A 21,549-nucleotide genomic window follows, 5' to 3' on the forward strand; every position below is an offset into this window, starting at 1 on the left:
ATATAATGGTCTTTTACGGTGCTAAGTTTTGTAAAAGCTGAGGCTTAAAGCAGCTGCTTTGATGTCATATTAACTATAGTCCTCATTTATCTTCGTTTAAAAAGTTAGTAATTTGTCTTGAATGTCCACTTAACCCGTATGTTCAATAAGACATACACCTTGGTGTGTTCTTACCATGGGCATTCAGCATCAAGATGGTGTTGGATCATGTGATTGTGGTCCAAAAAGAATAATTGCTTCCACCCTAGGAGGAATTCTTACGTCTTTAGTTATGACTCCACTGGACGTTGTCAAAATACGCATGCAGGTAACACTACCAACCAGTGACACTTTTTAGTCTGCTTCAAAACATGGCAATTGTTTTCTGTACTGTAATGGGCTGATGGATCATCTTTGTGCCTGTGAAAATGGGGTTAGCCTGGCAGGGACTCGATCAAAGCCTTGGTTTAGGCCGAGGAGAAATTTCAAATCCTTTTGGGTGCGTACCCAACCCTGTTACCATCCGGAAGGCATTGCATGTTGCATTTTCCACTCTGGTTTGAGGCATCTTCGTATTCCCCAAACTGTAAATAGCTTCACTTATAGAATGTCCTCCGCTGTAAGGCTTGTTCCGTTTGCTCTTCGCTGGTGAATGTTTTCTGTGTGTGAATAGCCTCCTTCTCTTTTAGGAAGCCCTTTCTACCATCGTCAAAACAGAGGGTATGCTGTCTCTTTGGAGTGGTTTGTCACCAACGCTGTAGGTTATGAAGCTTAAATAGGTGAGCTTTTAGGATGATGGCTCTTCCGCAGACAGTTATGTATTATTCACTCAATGATTGGCTTAAGCACCGGATTAGCCTATACTACATTTCAAGTGAATGTCAAGTTTATCAGACCACCCAATTTATGAATATTATACCTCCTATTGTTGGTGTTATATCGCGGGTTTTTTCTGTGTTCACGATTTCGCCATTGGAACTTATGCGTACAAAGCTGCAGTCAAAACCGATGACTGTACGATCATTTTATGAAACTGCCAGGTCTACTGTAATTCAGGTACTTCGATCTTATTCTATCATATACTTTCATTTCCAAAGTAATCTGATTTTGTGCACCGTTAGCATATAAGTGTAAATTTGTGAGTTTTATGTACGTTGACGGAATATTGCTCATACTGGGTTTCTTGGTGCTGCGATTTCTTGATAGTTTAATTTTTCAGCGTTTAAGTAACATTTTATAGGGTGGCATCCGAAGCTTATGGATTGGCGTAGGTCCAACACTTCTTCGTGATGTGCCTTTCTCGGCAATATTTTGGTATACTTACGACTATAACAAAAACAAATACCGCCAAACTCGCTTGCAGGTCTCATCAAATGAAGAAGCTTCAGCAACTCTAGAGTTCCCAGTGGTCTTTTTCTACGGAGCCACTGCTGGCTTTGTAAGATGCGCCTGTTGTGATGCTTCCGTTTTATGCATGTAAAATCGTTGTATTCCTCTCGAGTTGTCGGGAGACAGTATTGTTAGTTCTGAATTGAGTGTCACACTTGCTGCTTCTCATACTCATGCGTAAAAAGTGCTTTGAAGCTGAGGATTCCTTCAGCAGCGGAACTTTAGCGCAGACATATATAGTGTCATTTCCAGTTTAGCTAGGACCCAATTCCTGGCCCCTTTAATTGTTTTCCTCCTGATCTAGGCTTCATGTGGCTAGTTATTGTGGATGCAACTCAATACGGATCACTCCGCACATTGTTTTTCGTTCATTTTAGGCTGCTGGGGTGATTACACATCCGTTTGATGTAATTAAAACTCACCGTCAGTTAGAGCTGGGTGCAGCTCTTTTTGGTCGTGAGTTATTTCATGTGATTTACTGTCACAATGCAGGGGCTCTACTATTTCGTTTCGTTATATGGTATTTTTTGGTTATAAGTTCTATGCTGCCTACCCTGTTTTCACTTGATGCAAAGTGATTGTGACAGCTAGGGGTTTTGTTTGAAGAAGTTTTTTTAAACTTTTGGCTGAGTGAATATTTGGAGCATCGCCGCGGTCGGAGTAATTCCTGCTCCGGATGTAATAATTACATAAAACGCCTCATTTGTGAATTGTGAGTGGTAAATAACCCGTGGTGTAGCTGATAAAGCTTATGACTATCTCAGGATCAACCACCTATTAGGCTTGAGGTGACCCATATTCCGTAGTTTGGTCTCAAACGCTATCAAGGTCCAGAGCTTATAAACTTCTTTCTTACCGCCTACTGTTTATTTTTGAAGAAAAGGCATATTCGAAATCGACGTGGAAAGCCCTCCAGCAGCTTTACAAACAGAAGGGTGTTGAGGCTCTTTTTAGTGGTAAGTTGGTTTTCACGTATAATACTAATTCATTTACGTGGACGCGATCACGTTACGTCTACTTAAAATGATATTATAGTAGATCCCCATGGAGCAGTTATTAGCTTCTAAAAATTGCGAAATTGACCCATTCCTGTTTTCCCATAAGGTGAGGCATTCCGCTGTCTCCATCTTGTAGTTGTTCCTTTTTGATCTTGCTTCGTTTATTATTTCTGAGTGCGATTCGTTTTAAGTCTTCAGTTATTCATATTCTTCGTTTACCTCCTCAGGTTTTACACCGAGACTTTTGAAAACAACTACTGCATCAGCATTGATGGTCTCCGTATTTGAGGTGGTGAAACAGAGTCTACCGAAGTAGCACATTTGTGCATTTTTAGCCGTCCTGCCATCGTCTTCCCTCATCTCCATTTCAAGGTTTGAGGCTTGTACATATTTTTATGATGTCAAACAGAAACTCGAACTACTTTTCTGGTTCTTATTGCATAACTAGTTGGCAATGCATTTTCACGACCCTGGAGGTCGTGTCCTGGGGCGAACCCCCGCGCATCAGTTAAGTCGGGAACGCTGCCTAATGCATTTTATCCTACGATTCATTGCGTGAAAGTCGTGGTGGGTCTATTGATTTCGGCTATGGGGTTTTACGAGATGAGATCGGGGGAATTGTGAATTTTCTAAACCCCTGGAGGGTCTTAGTGGTTTTGACGGTCGGTACTCTGCTCAGTTGCTTCAGCCGCGTAATGAACACAAAGCAGTGAGGCAATTTCAAGGGACTTGTGTAGTTTGGACGGGTGTATCGCATTTGCTCTTTCGCTGGGCCCATCACTGGTCTTTTTTCCTTCCTCCATTCGGGGAATCTTGGCAGCTAGTAGTATTGGTCATTTTGGAGACTAATAGGCAGAAGACACCAGGTTGCTTTTGCACACTGTGATAATTCCATCAATGATAATCCAAACCATTTCAAATTATTTGCAATCCGGCTAGCATGGAAAGCTCAAATACTTGCTTGAGCTTCAGCAAAATCAAGTTCCACGGCTGTGCGCAAGCGTACCGTTTAAGCGCGAGTTTTCGAAAGCCGAAAGAATGCAATGCCGCAGATGTAAGAGTGCGAAAAGGGGAATCTGTCCCCCAAACCTGTTTCATTGAATAATCCATCTCTTATATTACTTGCATGAAAGCATGACGACCCAAATAAGTTTTGTACTAAAGGGGTCCAAATCTACTTTTATTTTCAAGATTGTAACTTTCGACATTTCGCTTATAGGTATATTTCAATGAAATTATAAGTTGATGTACCAAATAAATGCTTGCGGATTTGACTTAAAAAATAAGTATACGACATCAAAGGCAGTGTGAGCCCAAAATTATAGTGATTATTTCTGTCTACAGAAAAGGTTGCTCTTATGCCAACTTAAATTTAATTGGATCGAGTTAAAGGTCAGTCGTAAAATTAACGTAGGTGTCGCCATTCCTGTTTCCTTTCTCTAAGGTTCTGATTTGTACATTTTCCCCCTTTCCTCTAAATTTGTACGTAACACAATTTAACGCTTATGTTTGCAGTAGCTGTTCATGCTGGCGCGGGTTTCCACTCTCCTTCGAAAGAACGCTCATACAAGGATGTGTGTATGAATGCTTGTGCTGCAGCTGCACGCATTCTTAATGATCCATCGGTCGAGTTCGCTGCCCTCAATGCTGCTACTGCCGCAATTTCAGTTTTAGAGGATAGTCCCCTTACAAATGCTGGGTTTGGGAGTTGCTTAAACTTTGACGGACATGTCGAATGCGATGCTGGACTTATGTGCGGCAAAAGCCTTTTGTTTACATCGGTTGGAAGTGTCTCTTGTGTAAAGAATCCAATACAAATCCCAAAACACTTAATTCTACAGCATCTTACGGGACCTGTATCTCCTATCGGTCGTGTTAAGCCCTTGAGTCTTTGTGGGGATGGAGCAAGGCGCTGGGCTTCAGAAGTTGCTGGTATTCAGATTCTTCCAGACCATTGCCTCATATCACATGCGGCAAAAAATAGGTGGCGGAGGTACCGTGGACTTGTAGATGAGCGTGATCGTAGTGTTGCATCTTCTATTGATGAAATATCGCACTTCAAGAAACCTAGACATGGCGACAAACTAGATACTGTTGGTGCAGTTTGTCTAGACACTTCCGGTAATATATGTGCGGCTTCCTCGAGTGGTGGAATTCCTTTAAAGCTGAAGGGTCGTCTCGGACAAGCCTGTGTTTATGGTTGTGGTTCCTGGGCAGAGGTCACTCCTGCTGTTTCAGTTGGCTGTGTCACATCTGGAACCGGTGAACAACTCATAAAAACTCAACTCGCGCAACGAGTGGCTTCAAAGATTCTTAAACGAACCGATGGTTCTCTCCCAAATATCGTAAATGCGTCTTTTCAGGAGGACTTCCTTGATTCACGATTCTTATCTAATGAAACTACCAGCAAACTTGGCGGTATCGTGGGTATAGGCAATACTGGCGACGCACGAGACCCCTTATCGTCTTCGGTTGTCGAATTCTTTTTCAAGCATTCTACGGAGTCTTTGGCCTACGGCTTTTATATCAGTAATCAAATGACAAAGCCATTAGTTGCTGTATCACGAAAATCACGTACTCTCCCAACAGGATCAGACTACTATGCTTTCACTTGCAAATAAATACATGAATGAACCTCTTACTCGATTTGTTTTCCATTTTGTATCCAATCCCATGTATGCCTACACAATTTTTTCTAGATGCCGAAGAGATCGGTATCTGAGGAACACGTTGACCCCTCCGAATCTGATGGTACCGTTTCCTCCACTGACAAATCCAGGAAATCGTATTCTTCGAGGGTATGTTTTTCATTGTCTTTTTGTTTGTGCTTGTTTACATCAAGACGAATCCTACGGCAACTTTTTCACGCTTAATGCGATGTCTGCTCATGTAACTCCATAATCTACCATGTTTTGACAGGGGTCAATCTACCACACCATATACAATCGTCTGAAGAAGTTGAACAAAGATGATGGCACCCTCTTAGTTTACGCTCTTCGGCTTCCCAATAAACGGTGCTAAAATAGTTTGCATACCTTCAAATAATTTTATTCGTATGCCCTGAGCAATTTTTTTATTGCAGAAGTCATCCAGAATACTATGACACGATAACAAACCCTATTGATCCGGATAAAATCTTGACAAAAGTGAAGGGCGGGAAGTATGAAACGATTGAAGAAATGGCTGAGGATGTTAAGCTACTTGTGGCCAACACGCATTTATTTTTTGGCGCTGCAAGTCAAGAAGGCCATGATGCCTCCGCCTTCGAAGATGCCTTTAATAAGGAAGCACAAGGAGTACAAAATCCGAGCTCTAAGGCTCCTTCTATTGCTTCCACCAGCAGTGGTGGTGAGTTATATGCTTTCTCGATCATTTTTTGGTATAACTGATAATGCAGCTGAGATCGTCTCTTTTAGTTACCATCAGGTCAGTTCGTCGAGGTATGAAGCGGGAAAGGACTGACGATGAAGAGGTTTGTAGTTTTTTTTGAATTAGAAGACAATCACATTGGGTAAAATACTTACCCGTTTGTTCCTGAAGACTGATGTTGATGCGGCTTCCGTTGCTACGTCGGAAATTTCGGAAGCGAGTGCTGCGGCAAGTCATCGAACGGCTGTGAGCGGACGGGCACTGGAGACGTTTTTTGCTTCGATAGTCTCCTATAGTTTGGAAGGAGGTAGACGCATTGCTCAAACGTTTGCTACTCTCCCACCAAAGCAGGTTTGACAACATGAATGAATACAGTTAATTTACCCTCCATCATCCCTTAACACTCGAAATTTTCTTTAAGGTATATCCCCAATACTACGAAGTCATCACAAACCCTATTGACCTCCGAATGATTGCTCAGCGTATTCTTAATGGCACTTATCACACATTCGGTGAGGTAGAACGTGACTTCGTGCAAATGGGAAGGAATGCTAAGCATTTCAACGAACCTAGGTCACAAATATACCAGGTGAGGTTTAGTGTAGTGCTGGAAGTTTTGTTTTCACCTAGTCAATGGTAATTTAAACTCACCTGCCGTTCTAGGATGCCGTTACCCTTTTGCGGATCATCAAGGAGAAGAAGATTGTAATCAAGAAGCGTTTTAAAGCTGATCCCGATGAAGAGTCAATTGAGTAAGTTGGGAATCGGGAATATTTAAGGTTTCTTTTTAAAGTGTCTGTGCACAAATGGAGGGCAGGTTTATTTTCCGTTGTTTCGACATTATGAAGTACCTACTATTCGATACCCTCAGGAGTAACGCTCATGAGATCACGGAGGACTATGCTAATCTTCCCGACGCGGTAACTATGACTTCACCTGTGTCTAAAGTGGAAGACGATGATGAAGTCGAGGACTATGAAGCGGATGAGGATGGTGAAGAGGGCTCCACTGCGGCTGTCTCAACACCGACCGGATTTGTCGTTGTGAAGCGTCGCCGTGGTCGCCCTCGCAAACACCCACTGGATTCTGCATCAGCGACTCCTGCCTCTCCCACTCCCTCTGAGGGTTCGGCTGATCTACGCTCCCCTTCCTCTACTACTACCACAACGATGACTACGCCAGTTGCTGGTGGAAGCGGTTCAAGGGTCGGTGGCGTTGTTTCTGGTGGGAGCAGCAGTGGCGGCGGAAATTCCGCCATGGTTGACGTATCTTCCTTAATGCTCGATGAGTCGGTCGCTCCACCGGGCTCCCCACCTCATATGGCACCCTTCGTCGATCCTTCGGTTTCTAGTGAGGAGCAGCTTATCCCTACAATGCTTTCAACGGCGGCTGTAGGCTCGCTTCGATGGTGGGGTGAACACGTTCTTGAGGCCATCTGCACAGCGACTAATTCGATGGGTACTTTACTCGCTCTGCCATTTATGCGCTTACCCTCCAGAAAGTGAGCCTAAAAGTCCTTGTCAGCTTAACTGTTTATCTGTATCATTTTGGAATATACATGATTTTTTTAATTTTTCTTGTCAGAATGTATCCTGATTATTTTCGTCGCATCTCCAACCCAATATGCTTGGCCAAGATTCGCCGTAAAATCAAGCGAAATGAATACCATAGTCTAGCTGATGTTCGAGGTGATATTGACCGCGTCTTTGTGAATGCTCAGGCTTACAATATGGAGGGTAGTGACATTTACAACGTTGCTCTTTATCTGCGACAACTTACCAAGAGCAAATTCGTTGAGCTGAGTCAAATTGCCGCTAAGGTATGACCCATTTTCCACTAGCGAATCCCCTCTACTGCACAGGGGTAATCTCAATGGTGGCTCTATCCACTGACATTGGATTGCTTTAGGAATTTATTCCGGAAATGTGTGAGGTCCTTTGACACCACTACAGGTTTTATCAGACAGTTGGTGTTTTGACCTGGTTTCGTTTGTGCCATTGATATTATTACCTCTGTTAATGTTTGTGGCAACACAGCAATTGCCTCGAACGTACAAAATTAGCCAAGATGATGGTATTTTGGTAGCTTGTATACATTATTAGTGTGGGTTTTGTATTTCGACTTAAAGGCGGAGAATGCTGGCCTTGTATCGCCTAGTGTGAAAAGACGTCAAAGCAGACCGCCTGGTGAATCGGAAGAGGTAACTCCAACGAAGCGGCGACATCCAATGACCGCTGAAGAGGCACGAAACAAACGCCTCATTAACCTCTATAATGCCGTTTACAACCACGTCGATGTAGGTCATCCTGGGTTAAGTATTTATGAGCTGCTAATTATATTCTTATTAGGATGATGGTCACCGTCCCCGTGATACTTTCATGATCCTCCCTTCAAAGGAGGATTATCCCGATTATTATGAAGTCATCCAAGAACCGATCGATTTAACCATGATCAAAGAGCGTATGGACTCAAATAAGGTCAGTTCCATTACCTCCAACTTTCTCTTAAAATTGTTATTCGTTTCGTAAAGTTCTCTATCTTCAGTATCCGACTCACCAAGCAATGGTCGCAGATTTGCGTCTCATGTTTAATAACGCCCGTCGGTATAACGAGGAGGATTCTCAAGTTTATCATGATGCCGATACGTTAGATAGGGTTGTGAAAAAGAGGCTGAAGAGTCTCGGTCCCTATGCAAGCTGCCCCCAAGGAATGCCTCGAAGTCCTGGCATTCGTTCACCTCAAGATCCCACATCCTGTGGGGGTCCGGCGACAATCTCTCAGCACTCCGGTCCTGCGATTTCACCTCTTCAGCGTTTGATGTACGAAATCTTCCAGGCTGTGCGGGAATATCGTGATCCCATGGGGCGTCAACTCTCCACACCCTTCCTTCGCCTCCCTAGCAAGGCCGAGCTTCCCACTTACTATGAATTTATCAAACGACCCATCGAAATGCAAGAGATTGCAAAGTTCCTCATCCAGGGTGGCTATACCGAGTTTGAGGAATTTATGTCGGATATTTTTCTCATGTTTGACAATGCTTGTGCTTTCAATGAGCCGGATTCTCAGATCTACAGGGACACACTAGTGCTTCATCAAGTTGCATTAGCAAAACGTAACATGCTTCTATCAGCAGCTTTCTCTTCCGGAACTGTGATACCCGGGATGTCGCCCTCTAATGCACCGGATATTTTACCAGGCATTCGACGACTTCTCACTAGTCTGCATAATGCCATGCTAACCGCCTGCGATACTGATGGCCGGGGTCTGGTAGATTCGCTTATTGCTGGTGATGGAACAGAAGCTTCAGTGACCTCAGCCACCGCGGCAAGATTGGCGGCGCTCCATCGGAGCGTCGCTGCTGGCGCCTATAAGCGTTTAGATCGTCTGCAAGCCGACTGGCTTGAGGTCCTTCGTCGGGCTCGTGTCGGAGAAGAGGAGGAGCGCATGGCAACGCTTTCTGAAATAGATGCGAAAAGTAATCTACCGACTCCGCAGCAACGTCAAGATGCTGCGGAGCTCGCGAGGCGTTGGATTCGTCTGCGTGACTCCATGTGCAGACGTGCTCTATCGGGTGGCAATCCAAATGCACAATTGACGGTCGCTGGGGAGTCGAGTGGTAGCGAGTCGGGGAGCAGCGGAACTCCTGGCATATCGCTCCCCACAGGGTGGCACATAGTTAGTACTGCTATGGGCTACACTGAAGCTGTACTGGAACGTGATCTCAAGGATGAGGTTTCTCAACATGAACCAATGGCTTTCTCTGACGATGGAGAAGAAAAGTTGCCCCCGCTTGAGGAAGGAGAAAATGAATTGCAGGTAGAGATGGCGGAGGTATAATCATGTGTTGCATGTTATTTGTCTCTCAATGTTATTTCTATCTGTTTTTTCCTTCAGTCAGTTGAATCCAAAGGCCAAATATTCCGTGTAGGTGATTATGCTTACATTGAACCATTGCTTCAAGACGTAACACAATGCCACATCGGTCGTATCACGCGAATCTCTGAGAATATTGTTAAGCCGAAGGAGGGGACGGAGGGGAATAATAAATCAGCTGAAGCAACTGAGGTGAAGGTACGATTTGCTGTGTACATGCGCCCGTCGGAAGCGAAACCGTCTCGCCGCAGGCGGCTACTGGCCGCCGAGGTGTTCCGGACTGCCGCTGGTGGGGTTGTACCGCCCAGCAAACTCTCCGGTCACTGTCTCGTCATGCACATACCCCACTTCATTCGTAGTCGTCCTAAGGTCAGGCACCCTTCTTAACAAGTTATTTTAGTCCTTCGCACATCAAAAGTGTCTTATTCCTCTCATTCCCACTTTCAGAATGTTGAGGAACGTGACGTGTATGTGTGCGAGTCGCAATACTCCATCACTAGCAATTTATTTGCTAAAATACGAGTAGGTCATCGAGTCCACTCCGTAAAGTTATTTCTATACTCATTTTTTATCATTTACTTTAAATAAATTTGCTTAACTGGAATATGTCTTTTTGAATTGGAAGAAAAACATTGTAATTTGGACCAAAAACTATCCCCTTGCCCTTAATTCCCAAAAATTCATTGTAATGCAAGAAATCTATCTTAATTTGGCGATTTCACATCTACTTAAATGCGCATTTTAGCGGTGGGGAGCACCGACCCCGAGTGGTATTGAGCTTGAAGACCGTCAATTGCCATTCGTGCCCACTCGCCTGCCTCCTAGTGAACCGTTGGAAAGTGCTCTTGAGCAAGTCAACACAAACTTCTTCTCATGCATGGCTTTTCCTCTACCAAGGCCCCCTCAGGTAAGTCTTAACTATTTGCCCATTAATGAAGAGTTTGCCTGTCCTTAATCGAGCCTCGGTGCCCTTTTAGGTTGTTTAGTTATTGATATTTAAACCTAGATGTTGGAGACGGTATATGGTCGAATCCAAAAAGTTGATAAACCACGCACCGGCAATTGATCCTTTATTATCGTTCTATTCGGTTCACAGACCGTAGTCGATGAAGTATCAAAGACCGAAGGTATCGTTACTTACGAGCAATACGTTGGTGGTAATAACTTGGTATTAAAACAAGGTAAGGTCTCGCTTCATTTTCTCATTCTTGTCTGTTTCCGATTTCACCTCTATTGACTCTTTCCATAGGCGATTGTGTTTTTGTTCCCTCGGATAGTAGTTTTTCCGACCGACAAATCCTCCGGATTGAAAAAATATGGAAGAATGTTAAGTATGTGAGAATTTTTGGTCTTATTTTTTCAGGATTTGTGTGCGATTAGGAAAGAATTTTGCCTGAACTGCAAAAAAGACAAATTGTTAATGCTGTCCCTTAAGTCACTCGTAATGCAGGTAGCTGTTTTTTGTCAAATAGTTGTTTTACGGTTGTCATCTGGTATTGCCAAATTTAGATGAATCATTGCAATGTGATATTCACGGTTCCTACTTTGGATTGGTCATGGTGTTGAAGATGATATTCTTTTATTTAATCAAAATAAACGCTACGGATGACCAATCTCATTTGATGAGGCAAGTTAACTTCTCTCCGGGCGTTTCCTCAATTAAACGACAGTCATTAATAGTTCTAGGTTGTATTTTGACAGAATCTAACACAATTTATCCCACACTGGGCCATATTCATTGTTGGTTTAACTTCGTTTTCACTAACAATTTTTATTTAAGCAAGATGTAATCGTGCTCTTGTTCTTCTAATTTTAATAACAGTGAGGCAGGCGTATCGGTGACAGGTTCGATATTCGTCTTTCCCGCAGAGGTGGAACACTTACCCACTCGTGTCTTTTATCCCCGGGAGGTATTTCTGACTAACAATGACCGAGCCACCTTTTCCATCACCTCGGTCAAGGGAAAATGTGTTGTAATGCGTCCTGCTGATTTCTCTATCGGTACTTTGCTAAATTTAACACATGAAGTCGTTGGATTGTTGTCGCTTCTTTCTCTATCTTGACTGTTTCGTATGAAATCTTAGATTTTTTAACCAAGATTCTTTTTTTTCTTCTATTAAGCGCGACCCACATCGTATCGCGAAGGCGACATTTTTGTTTGTGAATCCAAATATTTCGAAGATGAAAAGGTCATTCGTAAATTGAAGAAAGGATTGAAGGTTGGTTTTTGCCTTTAACCTGTTCTCTGGAGTTACTGGAATTTAACTTTAATCAGTGGTCATTTCAGAAGCCTAAATTCTCTCCGGACACTATGGGGGATGAATATTTCTTATTCAGTCAGCCAATTGTGCCACACAAAGTATGCACCCCTTTGTTACTCTACCGCAATCATGCCCGTTAAAGTTTGGTTACGATATTTGGATAAGAATACTTTTACCACCGTTTACAGATTCAAAGTTTGTTAAGATTACCTTTTGAATTTCCTCATCTAGCTAAAAAACGTAAACATTGCACGCATTTTAATATCGAAGTCAGATTAATCAAAAACGTCTGACTCCTCATGCCTGTTCAACTCTCGACGTGTAACAATACAATCATGCTTATTGTCGTCTCGTGCTTTTAGGAGGCATCTCCACTGCTTGTGAAGGCGTCGCCATCACCACTGATTTTGGATCAATTGAACCAGCCACCTTCTATGGCTGTCGCTTGTGTAATGGCAGCAGCCAATGGACAGACGACTCCAGTGGCAGATTTTGGGCCGCGTCTGGCTCCTGCTCCACCCCAGTCACCCGATGTTGGACAGCTCGCTTTCATGGAGGTTGGGCTGGATCGCAGTGGCAAAAAGGTGGGTCGATGCATTGATCGCAAATTATTCGAACGCTTCCCTTTGTTAAACGGTGTTTACTGCTTGGTCTCTCACCCCCTTTAACTCTATTATCAACTTACGGAATAGTTGTTGAGTGTAAATAACCTTGCGTTTTTTTGTTTTACAAAACGTTTAGTTGGATGCCATTCTGCACCTGAACGCATAGAACTCTCCACCGTAGTTTTCCATTCCGTTAAAATCTTACAGATAAGTTGCATGTTTTTTTGCCCAAATGATCGTACACAATCGTGGCATAGGCATTTAAAATATTAGCAGGCATTGGTTAAGCAAAGCACTAAATATCTTGTGCTCATAAAGCAGAACCGCATCTGATAGTTAAAAATATCCGTATTTCTAAATCCCCAAAGTTGATACCGTCTTTGTTAAATATTTAGAACTTTGATCATTGGGATTTGTGTCAAAGAAGTGAATATCCAATTGATTGCGTGAGCTTGTCATCCATATGTTTATCTTCATGAGTTCAAATTAAGGTCTAATATCATTGTTTAAAAATATGAGAGAAATAATTTGCCAATCATGCGTAAAACTGCTTTCATACTCCTATGTGGAACTCGTCTCGATGGCCTGCTGATCAGCTGTCCTAACCAGCTGTGCAAAAATGCGCTTCAAGTTTCAAATATAGATTTACATAGGATCATATTCACCCAGCGGCTGCACTATTGGGTCACTGGTCATGTGATTTTAGGTCGGTGCTTTTTCCTTCCCGTTTTTAATGCATTGATGATCGCAAAGCCCTTGTGTCTACTTTATCTATTTACGAATAAGCGTCTTTCAGTCCCATATTTTTGTTTTTACGCTACCTAACTGCACAATCGTACATGCGGTATCAAGCACCATCAAGTTGCTAATGCATTTCCTTCGTTTTTTTTCACTAGCGAAAACTTCGTAAGCCGCCGTCAGGATATGTAATCTACGCTGGTGAAGTTCGCAAGAAACTGCTCCAAGACCGCCCTGACGCACCGTTTGGGGAAATTTCACGTGAAGTTGGATTGATGGTGAGTCCACAAATCACGTTTATCAAGCGACGAAATGAATTGACGGCATCGCTATCTGTTCTTTTTGCACTAGGCCATGCACAGTATGGGTTAGTTTGATTGGTGAATGCCCGGTTTTAAAAAAAGGACTAACAAAAGAACTTCACCAACGGGCTCATAGTAGTGTTGGACTCCCTTTGAAATACACACTCCCACTTTGTCTGTTTGAAGCGGTTTAGTTTGAAATCTTGGTTTCCTATACCGAACGGTATGCAAAGTTATTTTTATTTTACAGTGGCGTCAGATGCCTTCTCACGAGCGCGACATATATGAGCGCAAGGCGCAAGTCATAAAACGTCGAATGGAGGAGCAGGAGACCCAGCAGAAGGCTCGAATGCAGGAGCAGGAAAAATTCATGCAGATCCATCACCACGAGTTGGTTTCACACGGTGATCCTCATCACGTAGCCATTGGTACTGGTATGTCAACAGCGATCAACCAGGCGCCGGTCCAACTTCAGACGCCGGGCACTGCGCAACCTGCTACTCAATCCAACTCCTTATCCGTGAGTGCACCGCATCATGCAGCTGCGGGGGCAATGCAGTTCTATCAAGCGACGCCCGGAGCTCTGGGCACCCCGTCAGTCATTCAGTTGATGCACACCACCACCACTCCCTCCACTGCTGCCAACGGCGTTGTCGGCCCTGCATCCATGCAACCAAGACCAGGCATGATCGAATCAACACTGGTTGCCGGCGCCACTGTACTCACCAACGCCATGTCTCACGCTCCCGTTCTTGCTACGACTGGAGGGCAGCAGGTTGGTCTATTTAACTCAAAAAAATTAGCCTTCTTCTGAATACACATCAAACTAAGCTAATGCATTTTCTCGCTGTAGAGTGGGCTTTAAGCAATGTGTGCTTTTTCCTGATTTCCTACTACTTAGTGCAATGTGATTTCCAACTTAGAGCGTGGTGTCGGTGGTACTTTGGTCAGTTATCTTGTTTTCACTTCCCTTTTTGACACCTCTGCAATAAGTATGGTTGATATGGGCATTTGACAGTAGTTCCAATCCATTATACGATACTTAGATGCCACATTTGCACTACGGTGAAATGGTGTCAAACAGGTGTCGCATAATTCCTTGCTGTTTCATATTCGCAGGTGATATACCAATTTGCGGGTCAGCAAGCGCCAGGCCTAGCTGCTTCGGCGGCATCACCGAACGTGAGTCTAGGCGGCCCACAGGTCATCTTGACTCACCCACAGGTGACTGGCCAACACCCACATCATCAGCATCAAACTACTCCATCTCAGCCTTTTGCTGTGTTGCCAACACAGCCTCCACCTCAGTCTAGACAACATGCCATACCTCCCCAACAGGTGCAGGTGGTTCAACAGCGTGGGTTCCCTTCCAGTTCTTATCCGCTTAATATGCTAACTTTTAATCGACTTGCGAGATCTACAAGTGTTACCTACCGAATGTCCTCCTTTGGGGAAGTGTGTTGTGCGCATGTTTCAACCAAGTTGTGCTTTATTGTCTAGGTAACAGACGTGTGTCCCAATGTGAGCGTTCAATACAAATGTGTTTCTATCCTAAATTGGATTAAACATATTCAAGAACTAAATAGAAGTAGAAGCTGAGGTTACCGTCTGTTTGGATTGGTTAGAGGCTACCGTGGACTGCTATTCAACTAATCGCATCACCCAGATGTAACACTAATGCTTTCTAGAATTTGTTATTGTAGTTGTACTTATTAAGTTTCCTTTCCCTCTCTTACCTCAGTGAATTCGACCACGGTTGAGGTAAGCCACGCAACAGTGGTAAATGGAGGCAGTGGCGGAACCACAGCAGTTGTATCGCAGCCGATAACGGCGACCACAATCCAGCCGCAGGCGGCACCTCCTGCCGCTGCTGCAATTGCTGCTCCACCGCGTGCGCCATCTCCCCTCTTCGTCTCGGTGCCTCCGCGCACTTCCAGGGTGCTCCATTCTGAAATCTACCAGAGGTACGCGCTTATCATACGGTTCTGCCGATCATAAATCGATCTCTAAGCATCCACTCTCACAAACGCGGCTACTACTTTAAGTGATTCGCTCTTTCTAGGTAGTGTAATCTATCAATACTAGAAATCCTCGCCAACATACGTCTCTTAAGCCCGTTCTCAAGACATGGTCGTTTTCTAGGTATATCGACAGGTTACGTCGAAACACTCCCTGTTTGAGCGATTGGAAGAAACAGATTTCGATCACCATGGAATCACTGCCCCCAATGACACACCAGCAACAGCAACAATTAGCCTCCAGTTTTCTGGACACCCCACAGCTGCATTCTTATCACGGCGCCATCGCGGACGCCCTCTGGAGCCTACGAGATAACCTGCTCAAGGACTCACTCAACATACGCACCCGCGTTCTCGGTCTCGAAGATTTGTAAGGACGGTTGGAACCCCGTTTCCCCCTATTTGTTGTCTTCATGCATTTAACTCAGTTTTTCTCTACCACCAATGATTCTGTCGGTGTATAATTGTTCAATACATACTCATTTTAAGTAAATTAATAAGTCCACTTCTCTATCCATCGTTGGTGCTTAAAATTTTGTAAAAAACAGATCGCTAGAGCTACCCTATCGTTAGTCAAAGCCATAGACCGGTCAATCTGTGCTTTCGCTTCGCCGCTTATTTCCCGCAACAATACAAATGAGCTAGGGAGTGAGGAGAAAGCACCGTGCAAAGTCGGGTTTGTATTATATTGATATGAAAAATATACAGTGGAAATGAGTCGTTTTGCTCCTCTACCTTTTTTTCCCAAAGTTGAAGAGGGGGTTGGCGGCCTTTTTCTAAAAATCAAAATAATTTGTACTTACAATCACCACTACTGAAGCCTATTAGAAATTGTCGACAAGTCTTAGCAGGTGACTCATTCAGGGGGCTGTGCCGAACCCGAACACGGGCTGTAATTCCCTCACCTTTCGTGCCATCTGCCGCTTAATCTGAGCAACCTTCTCAGGGTTCCGAGCAATGGCCATCTTGGTCCTGTGACACCTCAGTTGGTGCATTCGTATGGGCTTTTCAGCATTACCGCCGGCTGCAGAGGTGGAAGCCTTCGCTTTGCCGGTAAACCGTTGTCGTCCCTTGGCCCAACTGGACGGTCTATAGCGCTGTCTATCTCTTGCTCTCTGGTTTGAACCCCGAATCAGGGCTTGTAGAGTTTGAGGCACTACAGAATGACACAAGTGGAAGAATGCTGCCTTTGCTTCGTACGAAGGGGGATTTAAGGTGGCGCATTTATTATAACTATTATAACTAGATTTGTTTCTGATGTTTGGTTTATAGGGAAATAAAAATGACCGCAAAGCAAAATCAATTGGACTTCGTGGGTATACATAAAAAGTGGACTAAACTTTAGTATTTGACGTAGCATTAGCTCACCCATATACTCCGGAACATCCTTGAGATGAGCCTGCTGCGTCGAAGAAAGTAGCTTGTCGTGACGCAAAGCATCCATATCAGCGGAATGATCCTCAAAGTAACTCTTTAAGCGTTCAGAGTTCATCAACTCTAATTTGATCTCCTTTAAGCGCGCTTCGCGAATTCTTTTGCGAGTTATTTTCCCAGCAACGTCCTATTTAGACAAATCAGCCTCAAAGGAAATCACTTGCCATTGCACGATATCTAAATCCGTCCACTTCTGATAAACGGAACTGATAGGGGCGGAAGATTAAATTAACTGAAACTGAAAAGTCGTAAGGAATTTACTAAAGATGCTTCTTGACAAATTAAAAATGTATCTTCTTTATACAAAGAAGGGTAGTCGCGTGGCTTGGAGCCCACCAAAAATGCAAAATAGACTCCAAAGTAGACCACTAGCAAGTCTATACAAAAATTACAAACTTCACAATTTTACAAATCAAATACGTAGTGCATGTTATCCATGAAGACACTGTAAATACACAGTTCAGTTAAATGGTGAGGCTATTGATGCGGCCACAGCAGCCCACTATAACTTTAAAAGCAAAACTTGTAGACTACAGTGCGATTAGTTCAGAACATAAAACGTTATTAAATGTTGGAAGACAAGCTACCGGCTTTGTTGGTTTGATCAGCCCGAGGATTAGAAGCCTCATTTTGCGAGAGGAGATTGGCCACTTCCGAAAGTTGTGACTCCTCCGAGCTATCGACAAAAGAGATAGCTGTGCCCATTTGGTCAGCTCGTGCTGTACGCCCAACACGATGCACGTACCGTTTAGCAGTCAGTGGAAAGTCGAAGTTGAGTACGTTGCTGACTAATTTGAAGTCAATACCACGCGATACACCGTATTCGGCGTCTTTCACTGGTTTTAGACTGATAAAAAAGTATCGCTAATGCACTTAGTGAATGTAAAACTGAAAAGACGACATAAAATTCTTGAAGGCTTACACATTTGTCAATTAAAATGAGAAAAAAACATGAATCTAAACCTTTACTTCAAATAATCATTATTTGATTATTTATTAAGCATAAAGTATAAATTGAAGTCGTTTAAACCAGAGAGACCTTTGATAATTAAAACGTAATATCTGTAACGAAGAAAACTGAGAACCATGACCCACAGCTTATCCCTTTTAGGTGCATTTGTAACCCCTTCACTGTCATTTTCGTCGGTCGCTAAAAGGTAGTCATAAAGTCCTCTGTTAAATTGCTGAACCGTGTGACACCTTGACGCCACGGGTAATTCAGAATTGAGTACCACCGATTTAACACCGAATTCCTCCAGAAAAAGTTTTAGTCTAAAGACAACGCTTGTGGGAAGAAGGACCTACTTGTAGCATCGATCTATAGAATTGGTGAAAATAATTGTCCGACCACGAATCAACTTAAGCTGAATCATAGATATAAGAATAGCGTATTTCGATGACTCGTCAGCACTAAAGACAATGAAAAATTGATCTTAAAATTACCTAATCACGTATTGGGCAAGCTGAGACTCAGAGGGAAGAAAATTCTCTTCCGGTAATTCTACTCGAACCCATTCACTAAGTTTGAAAAAACCGCGCAAAGAAAAAGTTGCCTCATCCAGTGTGGCAGACATCAAGATGACCTAAACGGAACTGCGAAAATTTAGTCGGTTACCTGTATTGACTTCTTCGGAAGAAAAGTTTGGAGCGCCTGCATATGTTTCTCGTAACCAAAAACGAAGATTAGGTCAGCTTCATCAATGACAAGATGTTCAAGAGCATCGAGAGTAAGACGCTTCCTAAGCAGTTGTTCCGATATTTTCAACGGAGTGCCAACAACAATGTCCGGATTTTCGGCCAGAAGAGGTCTTGGGATAAACAGTGGACAAATCCGATGAAAAGACAAACTTAAATAAGCAGGAGGAAATCACATGAGCAATTACCCCAGAAGATCAATATCATCCGATTGGGCAAGATCAAAGACGTTCACATTCTTCGACGCATATTTACACAAACTCTTAATGTCCTTCGATATTTGACTACATAGTTCCCTCGTTGGAGCTAAAATTAACGCCGAAGTGCTCTGTTCCGACTGAAACTACACAGTAACTGAAATTACGTAAAATACATACAATCTTTGTTTCAAGTATAGATTGGATGATAGGAATAGAGAAAGCCCCAGTTTTTCCAGAGCCAGTACGGGCTTGTACGCATATACTCTTCTTTTCTAGGGCAAGAGGAATGACAGCCTGCTGTATGTCCGTCGGTCTCTCCCACTTCAAATCAGATATTGCCTAGCACGAATAAAGACAAAAGAAATTTTGCTACAGATAACAGCCGCTGATCAAGATTCATAAGGTGAAATTGCTCTACTAGAGACATGACCTCGCAAAGGCACGGCCCCCAGGCGCTACGCGTAGTCCGAGGCACGAGCAACCAATAGTTATACAATATCAATTTCAACTACTTTGTCAACTTCATTGTAAATGCTGTTGTAAAGTATTTTTCACAATCCTGAACTACTGAGGCCAGTTTTAATTTAGTCAAATAAATGCGTATTCTGCGATTAACGCAGCAAAGTAACGTTTACCAATTTCAATGAAGCAAGGCCTGCTCCTCGCAAACTGCGAATAACCTGCTTAGGAAGATGACGGACATGGCTCTGTTTGACTGCATTCCAAATGAAATAAACGAACTTTTGGTTTCGTTTTCGGGTTCTATCCAAGGCATAAGCGATATAATAGAGTCTTACAAAGAAGCGATGAAGACGAATGCGATTGAGGTATTCTTATGCCGACCCATTGCGGGTATTTCACCATAGTTACCGCCGATGCAGCGTGTTCAGACTGAACTATCTCTCGCATATGCCATGAACGCGTTATTTTTTGGTAGGTTTTATCTCCGACATCTCAACGTATGATTTGCTATTTGTGCTTTTACCTACTGGTTTTAGTATACCTTCGATGTCATGGCGTTGATGCTAAAGACCACCCAATTTTGAAGGAACTGGTGAGTTTGCGTTCTTTCAGGCACTGCTTGTACTTGACTTTCTAAAATGAAGATGCCTATTGCTGAGTTTGTATGCAACTGCTCCTACTGAATATTTTCCATTTCGTGACGCTTTTAAGAGGGGAACGTGGTGTCTTAGTTTCATTTGTCGTCGTGTTACCGCTCGATACACGGTCTCTTTGTAGGAACGATTAACGGCCTGCCTAAAGCGATGTCAGAATATTTGTAGCAAGCAAAGTAGCGAACTCAGTCACTCCCGCTTAGACAAGGAAGCATCTAAGCGTTTTGTCAAGCGTGCACTTTGGCAGTCGGCCCAATCAAAGACCAGAAGAAGAAAACTTGATAGTGACAGTTGATTTATACATATGTAAATGTCTGTGACAACATTTATTCTACACTGCATTCCTTATTCGTCTGAATTGTACGAGCAAGTCCCGCTACTATACACATCGATTCTCGTTTCGTGATTTAGCCTACTGCCTAGGATACCGGTACGGGCTTCGTGAAACTCATGATTTCTAGTTTCTTACTGAGCACTACTGGTGTTTGACAACAGTAACATTGGTTTTTAGGTAAGTTCCGGCAATCAGTGGTGGTCGTCCCGCACTAATTGCGCGGCAGCTCGGGTTAGCTCCTTGATGGGGTCTCCCCATGAATTCGCATATTTGGTAACAAGGTTTGTGAGGTGCTGGTAGGTAGTCCTGCAGGCTGAGTTCACGTCGGGTGAAGCATTGCGATAATGCCTGTTGTTCACGTGTGGTTAAAACCAATTAGCAGGTTAGGGTGCGCTGTTTCGACCGTTCTCTCCTCCCTGGCGCAGTCAAAGGCCGTCCACGTTGTGAACTAGGTTTGCTCAAAACACTCGTACATCCGAATGTTAGCCCAAAGCAGATGTCTAGCCTGCAGCTTATTCAGGCATCTTATGGGCCCAATTCAGTTACCACTGAGTCGGGCTTTTGCAGAGCATGAGATTGTCAAATCCCGCGAGGAAATGAAACTTGTCCAAATGTGGGGAAATCCAGCTTCTGCTCCGGAATATCGGTAATAAGTTTGTGGCCAACTGGCTGGTACAAACATTGCACTTATCACTATGCGTACCCATGCCATGTCGATGGTAATACCCAAGTATTTGCGTATGACGGTACAATTCATGCAAAGCATATCCCGTAATTTTAAAACCAATTGTAGAGGTAAGTTACGAAGAGGTGGCAGTTATATAGTCAAGAGTGGATTCGTTCCAAGTAATCCAACTAAGATTTATCATTCCAAAACACCTCGAGATATGTCTTTAAGCCCTTCCTAGTGCAAGATCCGTACCAAAAACAACGAACAAGAGTAACCCAATGGAAGCTGTACTTCATATCTAGTGACTTATGGAAATTTAAGAAATGTGTTTGTCGGTTTACCATAAAGAGCTTCTCAAGGTATGTCTGATTTTAATCAACTTCGTCTATCTTGGCAAGGTTTCAATTGCGCATTTAATGGTGGCAATGGATTAGATGGGGGTACACGCAAGAGGCTGGCAGTTAAGGAACTTCAAATACGCTTCGGCGATTAATAGTTTTTGCATTATGACAGTTAAATAGGGTAACTGCGTTTCAGCAACGCCACAGATCATATCTCAGACGCAAGTA

At 43.4% G+C, this 21,549-nt stretch overlaps 5 protein-coding genes across 5 annotated transcripts; 4 read left to right on the forward strand and 1 right to left on the reverse strand. All coding sequences in view use genetic code 11, as the record gives it.

Moving 5' to 3' along the window:
* Nucleotides 1-175: 175 nt before the first annotated feature.
* EGR_01354 (Solute carrier family 25 member) lies at nucleotides 176-2,682 on the forward strand (the record flags this gene model as incomplete). Its single annotated transcript, XM_024490603.1, has 8 exons — nucleotides 176-307; nucleotides 338-598; nucleotides 669-736; nucleotides 771-1,035; nucleotides 1,220-1,417; nucleotides 1,746-1,824; nucleotides 2,247-2,324; nucleotides 2,594-2,682. 8 exons carry the CDS (start codon nucleotides 176-178, stop codon nucleotides 2,680-2,682), a joined length of 1,170 nt encoding a protein of 389 aa, XP_024354927.1.
* Nucleotides 2,683-3,871: 1,189 nt separating this feature from the next.
* On the forward strand, nucleotides 3,872-4,987 carry EGR_01355 (Threonine aspartase; the record flags this gene model as incomplete). The annotated part of the gene is made up of 1 exon (XM_024490604.1): nucleotides 3,872-4,987. One exon carries the CDS (start codon nucleotides 3,872-3,874, stop codon nucleotides 4,985-4,987), a length of 1,116 nt encoding a protein of 371 aa, XP_024354928.1.
* A 78-nt stretch (nucleotides 4,988-5,065) lies between these two features.
* Nucleotides 5,066-15,906, forward strand: EGR_01356 (Protein polybromo-1; the record flags this gene model as incomplete). Its single annotated transcript, XM_024490605.1, has 26 exons — nucleotides 5,066-5,164; nucleotides 5,286-5,380; nucleotides 5,449-5,714; nucleotides 5,783-5,838; nucleotides 5,907-6,086; nucleotides 6,157-6,324; nucleotides 6,429-6,487; nucleotides 6,607-7,236; nucleotides 7,320-7,554; nucleotides 7,864-8,031; nucleotides 8,084-8,212; nucleotides 8,280-9,566; nucleotides 9,630-9,977; nucleotides 10,056-10,130; nucleotides 10,354-10,515; nucleotides 10,705-10,789; nucleotides 10,858-10,939; nucleotides 11,431-11,609; nucleotides 11,730-11,827; nucleotides 11,884-11,967; nucleotides 12,232-12,453; nucleotides 13,371-13,490; nucleotides 13,765-14,289; nucleotides 14,634-14,871; nucleotides 15,256-15,478; nucleotides 15,657-15,906. 26 exons carry the CDS (start codon nucleotides 5,066-5,068, stop codon nucleotides 15,904-15,906), a joined length of 6,063 nt encoding a protein of 2,020 aa, XP_024354929.1.
* A 357-nt stretch (nucleotides 15,907-16,263) lies between these two features.
* On the reverse strand, nucleotides 16,264-19,288 carry EGR_01357 (putative ATP-dependent RNA helicase DDX56; the record flags this gene model as incomplete). Its single annotated transcript, XM_024490606.1, has 12 exons — nucleotides 16,264-16,308; nucleotides 16,438-16,688; nucleotides 16,901-17,093; nucleotides 17,127-17,172; nucleotides 17,547-17,813; nucleotides 18,062-18,238; nucleotides 18,272-18,376; nucleotides 18,410-18,549; nucleotides 18,582-18,774; nucleotides 18,850-19,004; nucleotides 19,039-19,200; nucleotides 19,235-19,288. The coding sequence occupies 12 exons, from the start codon at nucleotides 19,286-19,288 to the stop codon at nucleotides 16,264-16,266; spliced, it is 1,788 nt and encodes a 595-aa protein (XP_024354930.1).
* Nucleotides 19,289-19,553: 265 nt separating this feature from the next.
* Nucleotides 19,554-20,271, forward strand: EGR_01358 (Nuclear nucleic acid-binding protein C1D; the record flags this gene model as incomplete). The annotated part of the gene is made up of 4 exons (XM_024490607.1): nucleotides 19,554-19,688; nucleotides 19,728-19,794; nucleotides 19,860-19,915; nucleotides 20,101-20,271. 4 exons carry the CDS (start codon nucleotides 19,554-19,556, stop codon nucleotides 20,269-20,271), a joined length of 429 nt encoding a protein of 142 aa, XP_024354931.1.
* Between the last annotated feature and the right edge of the window lie 1,278 nt (nucleotides 20,272-21,549).

This window comes from Echinococcus granulosus, assembly GCF_000524195.1.
Source record: "Echinococcus granulosus chromosome Unknown EG_S00005, whole genome shotgun sequence".
Lineage (NCBI taxonomy): Eukaryota > Metazoa > Platyhelminthes > Cestoda > Cyclophyllidea > Taeniidae > Echinococcus > Echinococcus granulosus.